At 30.0% G+C, this 13,090-nt stretch overlaps 1 protein-coding gene, 1 non-coding gene and 2 pseudogenes across 2 annotated transcripts; 1 reads left to right on the top strand and 3 right to left on the bottom strand.

Moving 5' to 3' along the window:
• Positions 1-712: 712 nt before the first annotated feature.
• LOC108808011 (uncharacterized) lies at positions 713-3,232 on the bottom strand. The gene is made up of 5 exons (XM_056987045.1): positions 3,118-3,232; positions 2,993-3,043; positions 1,229-1,709; positions 856-1,120; positions 713-754 (listed from the first exon to the last, which is right to left on the bottom strand). Exons 1-5 carry the CDS (start codon positions 3,230-3,232, stop codon positions 713-715), a joined length of 954 nt encoding a protein of 317 aa, XP_056843025.1.
• Positions 1,995-2,066, top strand: TRNAH-GUG (transfer RNA histidin (anticodon GUG)). The gene has a single exon. It is a non-coding gene; the product is annotated as a tRNA-His (tRNA).
• Positions 2,473-4,527, bottom strand: LOC130495625 (uncharacterized; annotated as a pseudogene).
• A 771-nt stretch (positions 4,528-5,298) lies between these two features.
• Positions 5,299-6,043, bottom strand: LOC108808009 (mediator-associated protein 2-like; annotated as a pseudogene).
• Between the last annotated feature and the right edge of the window lie 7,047 nt (positions 6,044-13,090).

Genomic DNA, 13,090 nt, shown 5'->3' with positions numbered 1-13,090 from the left:
AAAAACACATGCTATATACAAATAAAAAATTCCAAATATATAACTTCACCAAACACAAATAACACCTACACATCAAAAACCCACCAAATGTACACCTACAAAGAAGTTACAAACAAAAACAAACCCCAAAACAAGACGCTGCTTCTTTGACAAAAAAAAAAAAACAATACACTGCTTCCCTATCAGCTCAGTCACAACTAATTAAAAATAACAACCCAACCATTCCAATTTCACTCTACAAATTATATAGTACTGTATATGCAGCAAACTCTCAATATTAACACAACCATCAAAATCTAACTTAAACAATCTTAACATTTATAAACCATCCACGCACAAATATACTTTTAAACCATCAAGTTATTATATACTACTCTTACAAATCATCAGTCACTCAATTTACTACCTTAAGAGAATGAAAGAATTTGTTATCTCCATTCAAACAAGATAGTCGCAAAACAAACATATGCATTTATATGTTTTCTTTTTGGAACATCAATTTTATTTTATATTTTAAATTCAACTATATTTGTTTTGGTGCAACTATCAGCGGAATGATATTCCTTTTTGATCTAAGAAATTTCAAAACAAAGCAATATACAATTTGTCACTAGCCACTATCAAATGGATCAAAAAATAAATTTGAACTCATTAAAAAAAATGCAAATCCGGCGCTTAGCGCCGGAATACCACTAGTATTAAATAAAACCAACTACAAAACGAGTTCAGACCCAAACGAGTCCAACTCAAAAACCTGACAGAACCAGGCTTAAACAAAGAGAAAGAGAACAAAATCTAAACTGCAAAATTTGAAAACCAAACTGCAAGAACCGAGGGCTGTCCCGGAGCAATAACCTGTCTTCTAGCCAGAGGATCCAACCTGAGTTTAATAAGCTGCTGAATTTCTGCTATAATAGCTACTGGAGGCTTTTCAACTGCTGTATGAATTCTCTTATTTCTTTCCTTCCAGAGTAAGTACAAGACCGCTTGATAAATGAGTCGAATAATGAGAGTAACATTATCATCATGTGATGGCGCTTTCAGCCAGATCAATACCTCCTCAAAAGCTACTGGCGGCGACAAATGCAATCGTGAAACAAAAAACGACCAGACTTGGTTGCTGAAAGCACAATAAAAAATAGGTGTTGACGGGATTCCTCATTACCTGCACACAGAACACAGCAAGCCGGAACCGACAACCCCATCTAATCAGTCTGTCTCTCGTTACCATTCTATTCCGAGCCGCGATCCATGTGATGAATGCGTGCTTCGGTATCCTTCCTGCAAACCACACTGCCTTGTGCCAGGGAACTTGTAAAGGAGAGTGATACAACGCTTTCCAAGTTTCAGTAGCTGAGAAAGTGCCGTTCTCTCTACCCTCACCGGAAACCAAACATACCTATCATCCACTTCAGAGGCTAGAATCTCTTGTGCATTAGGCAAACACGCCCTTAGCAAAGTGATTACCAGGCTTCTGCTCCTACTCCGATCCAGCCACCAGCCATCGCTTGTTAAAGCATCTGCCACAACTGCATCAATGCTCAAACCTGTCACTAGAGGACCTCTTTCACCTACCAACTCAATAAGGGGGCCAGCATTAGTCCAATTGTCCTGCCAAAAGCTAGCAGTGATCCCAGACCCCACTTCACAAAGCAGCAAAGGCCTCGCCTCCGACCTCAACTTGCAAATAGCTCTCCATATCCAACTACCTTACGAGTAGGATCCAACACCCAGAAATTCTCTGAGCCTAATGTCATTGGATATGATTGAATTTTAGTTAAAACGATATGATTGAATTTTAGTCAATACATAATATCATTGCCAAGAATAGAATCTTGATTGAAAATTAAAAATAAAAATAAACAAAAGTAGGGGAGTAGTTTTGTTTTTAATATAGAAATTCTTACTTGATTCCAAGTTCAACCTAATGGACGATCTTAATAAGTTACCTCTTTGTTTGCTTTATAAGTTTAGAAGATTTGAGATTGCCGACAGTGGCTGTAGTTTAGTGGTGAGAATTCCACGTTGTGGCCGTGGAGACCTGGGCTCGAATCCCAGCAGCCACATTTTTATAAATCCAATTTTTTTTCCTTCAGTACTTCATAGATGGGTGGGCTTCCATCAAATTTATTCATCCTTTTTGAGACGGGCTTCCCTTCTTTTAAACTGGAGTTTGTTTTCGAATTACTCAAGCCCAAAATATTTTCTTAACGTACAAGTTAGTAAAATCTCACCCTAATTTGAGACAACGTTTCCTTTTATAATTTCCTTTTTTCACGTTGCGTTGATTCCTTTTTCGTAAAAAGGAAAATTATCGTCTACAAAATCAGTAGAATTTTTAGAACCTAGCAATGGAGTTATACAATCAAATAGAGTAGCCTTTGTGTCAAGGGATCATAATCAAAAGTAGTAAAAATACAGACGTAACTGAATATAACAAAGTTAACGTTCCATTTATAGAACTCTAGACTCACCACCAGATGGCTTCTCCCTCAAGCTTGTCAATAAATATTCCATCAACAAGCTTATCTTTACCAAACCACAAGTCTTGTCATCTTCTTCAACACTGTCCCAACAACCCAGAATTTTAAGTACATCTCCTCTCTTCTCCTTCCTTTCATCACCACTCTTGTTTTAAAGCAGCACCTTCATCCTTCTCTCATGAGTGTTTTGGAAACAGAACCAATTTCTTCTAATGATGATGAGTCAGATGGCATATGGAGGCAGAGTTGATGAAGGAACAATGTAACCTGATTCAATCTCTCGCCTCAGGCATCATCATCTGTATCAAACACTGCAGCTTCCGCTCTGATAATCCAAACCGTACTTGAACTTTAGTCTTTCTTGAAGTTACTCTCATGTTATAACCTCCGGGGTTTTCCTCTGTTAGATTCTTGTTCTCTCCTCCAATGGTTTCTGTGTGCTCTCACACCATTGTTCTTGGACTCTGCTTCTTCTTCACACTGCTAGGACAAGAGGTGAACCGAGTTACTCTGAAAGGTAGATAGATCATCAGAAGGATTCTTCTTGATCCATTTCTTATCTGATATCAACAGAGAGATACTAATGACAGATCGAGCTGTTTGCGTGATGAAGATCAAGAGAAGAATCTAGAACCTTGATGGTGAGTGAGAAACAACGACGAAGCCTCTTGGAGAATTGATGAAAGAGATTCAACATCTTTCCAGAAAGAATCTTGTGCAAAAATGTTATCTACTACTTCCTGGTGCATTGCTAAGCTCTTTAGTTCTTCCACAAAACCGGCAGGTTTCTCACCTCCTTAGCAGATTCACTAGAGATGGACTAGATGCAATTTGAGATTCTAAGTCCGTCTTGTCATCCACCACCTTCCTGTTTCTTGTCTTGGAGATGCTCTGATCCTATCTTTTGTTGTTCAGATTCAGATTCATTTTTTTTGACAACTTCAGTCTTCTGTTTCACCTTCTGAGGCATCTTTTCCACAACTACAACTTTTTTTTTGGTGTTATCCTTTCCTTGCTTACAAGCATGAGCAAGGAGAAACACACACCTCCTCCCTTTGGAAAGATCTCCGGCATAGACAACAGAAACCTCGAAAACCTCTTATGTCCGTAAAAGTCTTCTTCACACAACGGTAGACTTGTCTTCTTCAGCTGCTTACGCAGCTTTGTAATAGCTAGCTACTCCCTTAGGATACAAACCCCAAAACACCAAACCAATCTCCCTAACAACTTCTTCCGGCACAGGACTAGATTCCTGCAACTCTTCTTGTATCCTCACAACACTAGCACAAGCCTCTTGCTTGGTGGGTCGAGAAGAGGGGTTTTGTTTTGTAGTGACCATACCAAGAGTTGTAAGGAGCCATCAGGTGGCTGGTTAAAGCATTTTACCAGCTAAGCTGTCCCTCTGACCAAAGCATGATGGAAGCAGCGCTGCACAACACACCAGGGGATCTTTCTTGGTAGCCAGCGAGCAGGATGTTGTAGTTGCTCATCCTGAGCTTGTGTAAAACGGTGGAGAAGTCTCTGTCGCTTGAGATGAGGAAGAGGTGAGCAACCCAACACATTAGATCCGTGATCAAAGACCTATCCCTACTGTTCCCATCTACATACCAAAATATATATACACATATATATATATATATATATATATATATATTAGGAAACTTGAAAGCTTGAGAAGATATTTTAAATGATACTTTATATAATAATATGGTTTGTTTGATATTTTTTCTACTATTTCATAGATGTCTTTTTGTACAAGTATTTATATTCCAAATAGCAACAGGATGACTGTATAACCACTTGCATAAAACATTTGGATTTTTTTTTTAACTAACATTTGAATATGGATGGATTGTATCTTTTTCTTTTAAATGATTTTTGATAAATGTATGTAAAATTTTACCTCATGAAACAAAGAGACTGAGAGATTGGCGTTTCCTGTGTTGGTCATCCTCGACATCATCATCGTCATGTCTCGCTCAACCGGAATGAGATCCTCGTCGGTATCTTTGAGAACCTTTGGCTTGATGGCACAGTTTCCCATCTCGCCAAACACAGAGAGCTAGGGATGGTCAAAGAAGATTTGATTAAATATGTGTTTCCTCATAAAAACAAACAATAATGAAAGACAGATGTAAATTGTTATAACACAAAACATTGTAAAGTAGTAAAGTGTATATTCGAATCTTTTTATCTTGATGCTTAGTCTAATTTCTTTTGATACTGAATCGTGCAAAGTGTATACTGTGTCTCTTCCTTATTCCAAGTTCATATTTTATATTCTTCTTTCTGGCATGGAATGGAGTTTTATACAACTTCTATTTACGTAGGACGTCTTACTTTAAAGTTTGAAGTCGTATAATGGACGGATAGCAAATGGATTTCCGCCCATTAAAAATCTGATTCGGACCCGAAAGAAAGTTAGTTTGAAAAGAGCTAGACAGACCAGGCAAGAATAGGAACTGTTAAGAGTGTGTGTATCAGCTTGATGGCAAATTGAACTTGTTGCTACCACGGCTTCCATTTTAGCCGAATCGCTTAATCTATTCAAACCTATATGCGACTTGATTCTTGATGTGTGTTATGGATAGTATTCGAATATGTATGAGTTAAGAAGAAAGCTATGTACACAAGACTCTGAAACAACAACTCTAGACATATGCCTTGAAAAACAAACCATATATATAGCCTTTGTTTGAATACTACTGCATCTTGATTTTGCCTAACTTAGAAAAAGCTACAACAAAGTAAGCTAAAAAGCTTGAACTTCATCATAACCATATATATATATATATATATATATATTCGGATGCAATACTAGTCGTCTCACATAGTCAAAATTCAACATTTAAAACCATCATATAAAGAAAAAAAAAAAACATCTCTTACTTGTCAGTCTTCACCTTCTTCTTAGACTTACCGGACTGATCAGAAGACCCTGAAGCATGTTTGCTCTCTGAATGCTTCCTTTTCAAAGACTTGGGTGTCTGGGTGAACAAACTCTTGTCTTTGTTGGAGCCTGGATGGCGAAGAGAAGACTGTCCGCTGCTTTTACGCCTGCTACTCAGAGCTGGGTAAGAGTTTTTAAGAGAGGAACTCATCATCACTGCTGCTCTTACACTCTTCTGCTGAGTTTTAAATGTGGCAAGCAGCTCTTCTGGTGCAGGGAACCGAACCAACGAAACTCGCCGAGAAATCTTCCCAACTACCATAATAACAATAATCATTAAACCTGCAGGCAGAAACATATAACTCTTTCTTTCTGTGTAAGCAAGCAATGAGAAAGGGCCAGTACCGATCTTAGATTCGTTTTCAGAGGGTATAATCACAGTTGCATCACCTTCTTGAGAAGCAAAGCTAACAAGTGCACTGGATGAGCCAAAGCTCCTTGGATGATGATCCCGTGAAGTCAACGAGGGGCAGTAAGTTGTTGACTAGGAACTCTTCTGAAGGTTTGTAATCCATCTCTCTAATCTCACTAACGACAGAAGGAAGACTATAAATTGAAGAAGGAAGAACGCAATTGGAGAAGGAGGGTTCTTCACCTGAGAGCGAAGGGCTAATTTTACGGAGAGAGAGATTCGATGCCCTAATAGAAACCCCTTCTCAATATATAACGGACATATAATTCAAAAATGTGAAAAGACATATAAGGACTTAATGAATCTGAATAATTACAAATCCAACCATGCTTCAATCGGATTATCCAATCCAAACCCAAAGCATATGCATAGAGTTCAAATTATGCATCACATATGTGTTAACATATAATTAATTGTATTTTATACGTACCAGCATAAACGTATTCGTATAATTGATAGTATTTTATACATACCACCATATAAATAATCACATATATTATATTTTTAAAACTTAATGAAGTTGGTATCTGAAATTGAGTTTTGTATTGTATTTTTTCATACATATTGAGAACATTTCTTTAAAAATGGTTATTGTAAAATATTCTTTTAATCAATTTTTGTATATATGTATGTTTTTGAATCAATTTATAAATCCACTGTAAATTATTATTTTGATTTAAAATATGTAAATTAAGTTTAAATTTTGTTTTTATGATTATTTTAGACAAAAGATGTTTTTAGGTAATTAGATTGTCTAATTTTCATATATTTTAAATCTGGCCCATTAAAGATAGTTTCTCATAATATAATGAATTTCTAATTTTACTTAATAAAATAAACCCATTATTTTTTTCTTAATATACTCCTATCAATGTTCTCAAGAATATTACTCTTTTAATACTGCTTTCCATACAAATCTATTTTTCTTAAAATTGCTATCTATATTTTCAAATACACATATTTTTTAAATTGCTATCCATGTTTTCAAACAACTTCAAATGTATTTGAGTTTTAGTAATATACTAGAACTTAGAACTTGATCTGCACCCCCGCGTGAGTGTTTGATTTACCTTGTGTTCAACGTAAACTCATAAACTGTTGGTTTTATAAAAATATTACATGTATATTTTTATGTTTTGTAATATACATATAGAGTATAATATATTATTTTATAATATAGATGTTTGATAATTTTTTTATTTGTACATAATATTTATTAAAACATTATAACTTAATGCAATTTATTGTAATTATACTGTTCATATATTGTTCATATATTAACCTGATATTGTTTTGTTAATTTATTTTAAAATGAAACAGTATACTAAAAGTTTTAACTTTTGCATTAGTTTTCTATGGATTATTATAATTTTATGATATTCTTTTTATCTTGAAAATTGAGCTCTCAAAATTTTCATATTTGACTAAAATAAATAAGATAATACTATATTGAAATTCTTTTTTGTATAATATAGACTTTATATTTCAGTTTGTATTTTTATTTTCACCACAAATAAACAACAACCATTATAATTAATTATTTTAAATTGATTTTAAATGCAGTGGCATAATCTGTAAATAAAAAAATCCAAAAAGTAAATACTTAATTTATTGTAAATGTAATGACCTAATGTGTAAATAAAAGGAAGTACTTAATTTTCTATCCATGTTTCCAAACATTTCTCATTTATTTTTTTATCCATGTTTCCAAACAGTACAAAAGATGCTTCAGTTTTAATAATATAGATAATAGACTTGGATCCGTGCACCCGCGTAGATGTATTTTTCTAAAATATATTACTACTTGTTTTTGATATCAGTATTAGGGCTGGGCAAAAAATTGAAATCCGAAAAGCTGAACCGATCCGGATCCAAAAAAATACCAAACTTGTACCAAAATTGATTAAATATTCAAATTATTAAATTTTTGGTATTTAGAGAACCAAAACCGAATCCGATTCAAATCGAAGTATTATAGATACCAAAATATATTTGAAATAGATTTAAATACTTATATATATTAATTATTTAGATTTAATGTATATAAAACATCCAAAATATATATGGTACTTTTAAGTTGGTTTTAATACTTGAATATATATATATATATATATAGATATTCAAAAGTAAATATCTAAAATAGTTAAAGTATACTCAACCAAAAACACTTGAAATAATTATTGATTCTCTATCTAAATATTTAAACCGAACCAATTTATATATTAAATTTAGGTATTCTGGCATATGTTATTCAAATTATATGTAATATATTGTTTTGTTTATAAATTTTGAGAAATTTAAAGTATATAATAAATTTTAAAATTTTAAAAATAATTTAAATGGATTATCCGAACGGACCTTGCAAAGATCTGAATCGAATCTGAACCAAAAATTAGAATATCCGAATGGGGCTTAAATATTTGATCCCAGAAAACCGAAACCCAAATAGACCCGAATCAAACCCGAATGGGTACCAAACGCCCACCCCTAGTCACGATTATATATTATATGTGTCATCATATAATTAATCATATTTTTATGTACTATCATATAAGTAATCATATAATTAATAGTATTTTATATATACCATCATATAAATAATCACATATATTATATTTTTAAAACTTAATGTGAAATATAAAAACCATAATTTAGGTTGGTATATGAAATTAGAATTTGTATCGTATTTTTCTGATATATATTGCAAACATTTTTTAATAATGTTATTGTAAAATATTTTAGTGAAAATAATTTTTTGAATATATGTATATTTTGAATCAATTTTTGATATAAATCAACTTTAAATTATTGTTTTTATTTGAAATATGCATATAATTTTTTTAATTATGATTATTTTAGATGAAAGATGTTTTTAGGTAATTAGATTAACTCATTTTCTTATATTTTAAAATTGACACAAATAGATAGTTTCTCATAATATAATATATTTCTAATTATTTTAATAACATAAGTCTATTACTTTTTTATTCTTAATATACTGATATACATGTTTCCAAACAACATTATTTTTTATAATACTATTCATGTTTCCAAACGAATTTCTTCTTTAAACTGCTATTTATGTTTTTAAACAAACCTCTTTTCTTTAAACTGTTATTCATGGTTCTAAATAAATCTCTTTTTAAAATTGCTATTTATGTTTCCAAGCAAACATAATTTGTACTTTAGTTTTAATAATATAGATGGTATATTTTCTTTTATAGATAAAAATGTTTTAGTTGTCTCTTAATAAAGAAAAATAGCATTCCTCTGTAAATAATAGAAAATATATGTATATAGATGAATATACATTGTAACAAAACTATTATTTATATTTTAAAATGTTTTATCATATAAAATAAATATAAATATTATATATATATATATATATATATATATATATATATATATCGGACCTTTGAATTTTTGTGGACGTTAGCCCACGACAATTAACAAACCAAACTGAGAAAGTTTTAGAACAGTCAGAGAGACATGTTGAAGTTAGTTTTTCGGAGGATTCTTTTGTAAAACACTGTTTAATATCAATTTACAAAAGATATTCCGTAAAAATTTGTTAAATACGTTGTTATGTCCTTTCGAGTAAATGTTTTCAGAATTATTTTTCCCTACACAGAAATTACTTTATTATCGTCTGGGAAAAAATATATGAAGTTTATTCCTTTGTATTTTAATTTAATTTGATACGAGTTATTCATAGGTTCACCCCCTATTAAAGGTGCACCAACCAATAGAAAGTTGTTATTTAGATCAAATATCTTTTAATTAAGGAAATAAAATAACTTGCCAAATTATATTATGTTTTCAAAATAAAATAAAAAAATAATAAAAATAGTATATAAAACGAATTAAAAAATTAATATTGTCAACAAAACACTAAACCCTAAATTCAAATCCTAAACCATAAACCTTTGGGTAAACCCTAAACCTTTGGCATAACCCTAAACCCTCTGCAGAACATTTCCCGCTCGATTACTTGGACAATACGTTTTCCCATGTTAATTGATTTAGCTGTTGATATCACTAAGAATTATTTTGACTCCAAAAATTAGTGAGACAATAGACACATTGAGATACATATACTTAGTGCTATGATTCAATAATCTTCCCAGGAAATTAAGAAACAAATGAAAATTGACAACAACTCATATGAATATAGATATTTATTTATTGTTTTAATGATTTTCAGTGGAGAATACATTTTAAACTTAATATATTTAAGAGCTACTGGCTACAGCAACAAAAACTAACTTCATCATCCTCTTTCGTAGGTACACATTGGCCAGTTTTGTATCCTGACCTCCCGCAAAAGAACAGACAGTAATCCGAAGACTTACATGGTTCCTCCAAGCAATGTAACTCTGCGGCTTCATCTTTCCCTATATTTCACCAAACCCAAAATAAATAAAAGAGTACATACTGAGGTATATGATAAAAAAAAAATAAGATTTGATGTGAAGCTCATAGACGGATATAACCTTCGACCGTGATAAATAGGATGATTATGAAAGAAATCATTATGAAGCTCAAGAATCCAATTTTGCAATTCATTTTCAGTTTATTCTTATTTTTTGAAAGAAGATTTTACTTTACTTTGAAGTTTTAATACTATATGTTTCTATGAGTTCTTTTTATAGTGTTTTTGAGTTAAACAAAATCTTTCAATGTATTAGTTTCCATTTGCTGGAGATTTTCAAATATTATTTGCCAATCTAGTTTACTTATGTTATTAATATATTCTGATACGTTTCAATATATTAATTTTGATTGACATGAACATTTCAATTTTTTTTGGAAAGAGATCTTGATTTTATACCTTTGCTATTATATATTGGGTTGTAACTTTTATTTTACAGAAACTAGATTTTTGACCCGCATAAAAGATGTTGTTTTTCATGTCAATATTAGAGTTGGACAAAAAAATTGAATCCAAAAAAATCAAACCGATCCCGATCAAAAAAAAAAGTACCAAACTCGAACTGAAATTGGTTAAATATCAAAAATGTTGATATTTAGAGAACTGAATTCTGAATCTGATCCGAAGCGAAGTATTTCAGATACTCAAATGTATTCGAAATAGAGTTATATACTTATATATATTTAATGTAAATAAAAAATCCCTATGATACTTATAAATTGGTTTAAATAATTGAAAATATATATAAATAGTTAAATGTAAATATCTAAAAAGTTAAAGTATACCCAAATCACCAAAAATAATTAAAGTAATTATTAATTATCTATCCGGATATTTAAATCAAACCAATGTATATGTTAAGTTCAGGTATTCTGATATATGTTATTCAAATTTATATGTAATATATTATTTTGGTTATATATTTTGAGAAATTTAAATTATATAATGAATTTTAAAAATAATTTAAATAGGTAATCCGAACCCGAATAAACCGGCAAAGATCTGAATCGAATCCAAACAAAAATTTAGAAATATCAGAATGAAATTGGAATCTTTGACCCCGGAAATCCAAAATCCAAACAGACCCAAACCAAACCCGAATGGGTACCTGAACGCCCTCCCCTAATTCACAATCTATTTTTTTCTTTAAAAACACATCAAACATATAACTAATAGTATTTTATATGTACTATCATATAAATAATAACATATATTAAATTTTTAAAATTTAATATGAAATATAAAAATCATAATTTAATTTGGTATATGAAATTTGACTTTGCATTGTATTTTTCTTATATATATTGAAAACATTTTTAATGATGGTCATTGGAAAATATTTTAGTAAAAATAAAATTTTGAATATATGTATATTTTGAATCAATTTTTGATATAAATCAACTTTAAATTATTATTTTGATTTTAAATATATATATATATATATATATATATATAAAGTTTAATTTTTGTAATGATTATTTTAGACAAATGATCTTTTTAGATAATTAGATTAGCTCATTTTCCTATATTTTAAAGTTGACTCAAATAGATATTTTCTCATAATATAATAGATTTCCAATTTTTTAATAACATAGTTCATTCTTTTCTTAATATACTGTTATCTATGTTTCCAAATAACATTATATTATTTTTATACTGTTATTCATGTTTCCAAACAAACATCTTATTTAAAATGATATTTATGTTTCTAAATAAACTTATTTTTTAAAACTGATATCCAAGTTTTCAAACAAATATTTTTTAAAATTGTTATATATGTTTTCAAACAAATCTAATTTGTATTTCAATTTTAATAATATATATAGGTGAGATATTGACGGTAGAAAAATCTAAACTAAATTATTTGAAAGCGTGATTTAAAAGTTGTAGAATAGAAATATATTAAATATTAGGAAGTAAAGATATACACGGTTATACTTTTTTTATCATTTAATGGTAAGCATTTTAAAGTTAGAAATATACAAAAGATTTTGTAATGTATCTATCCTAATTAACCTTGATTAGCAAGTATATATTTTGTTATTAATGTGATAGCTTTAATTTAGGGCCTTGTTATGTTAATTAGTAAGATATTAAGATAGTCAATGATCTTAGCAACTAACACAAACAACCAATGATTTGAGGATACAAAATAAAGGTAGTAAACGTGTATTCCTTATTTTAATTAGTAAGATAGTCAATGATTTTAGGAATAGTTAGTTGATCTGTTAACAGTGTAGAATATACCATAGCAATAGGATCGTTGAAGTGATATTTCCAGTTCATTTGTATCTTGTTTTAATGCTATTTCCAATTAAATTGTAAGAAAATATATAAACATTGATTTTCTATTTGAAAAAAGATCGAATCCCATTTATTTACAATTAGTATATACTAAACCGAATTATTTTATAATTTTATCTAATTCATGTAATACATATAATCCGGTTTAGTAATGTGCTCAACAAATACAGTACTTGAATTTTCTAATAGTTCTTGTGTGTAATGTTAATTCAATTATTAGATTCTGACCCGTCCTTAAAAGGACGGGTATATTCTTTGCTTTACATTTTTCTTAAAAATTTAATCATCATATTTGTGTTTTAGTCATATTTTTATTTTTAATTTGTATAATACATTTTTAAAAATAATTAATAATTTTTTTAATAATTGTATTAAATAATTAGACCACACCTATATAATAGATCATGTTGTTGTTTTAATATAATGGATCAAAACATCTTGCTAATGATTTTAAAATATTTTACAAAAGTACGATTACAAAGAAAAACATAAATACACCCACCCTT

Source organism: Raphanus sativus, chromosome 6 (genome assembly GCF_000801105.2).
Source record: "Raphanus sativus cultivar WK10039 chromosome 6, ASM80110v3, whole genome shotgun sequence".
NCBI lineage: Eukaryota > Viridiplantae > Streptophyta > Magnoliopsida > Brassicales > Brassicaceae > Raphanus > Raphanus sativus.
The sequence above is the reverse complement of the archived record's forward strand: the minus strand, read 5'-3'. Positions and strand labels throughout refer to the sequence as shown.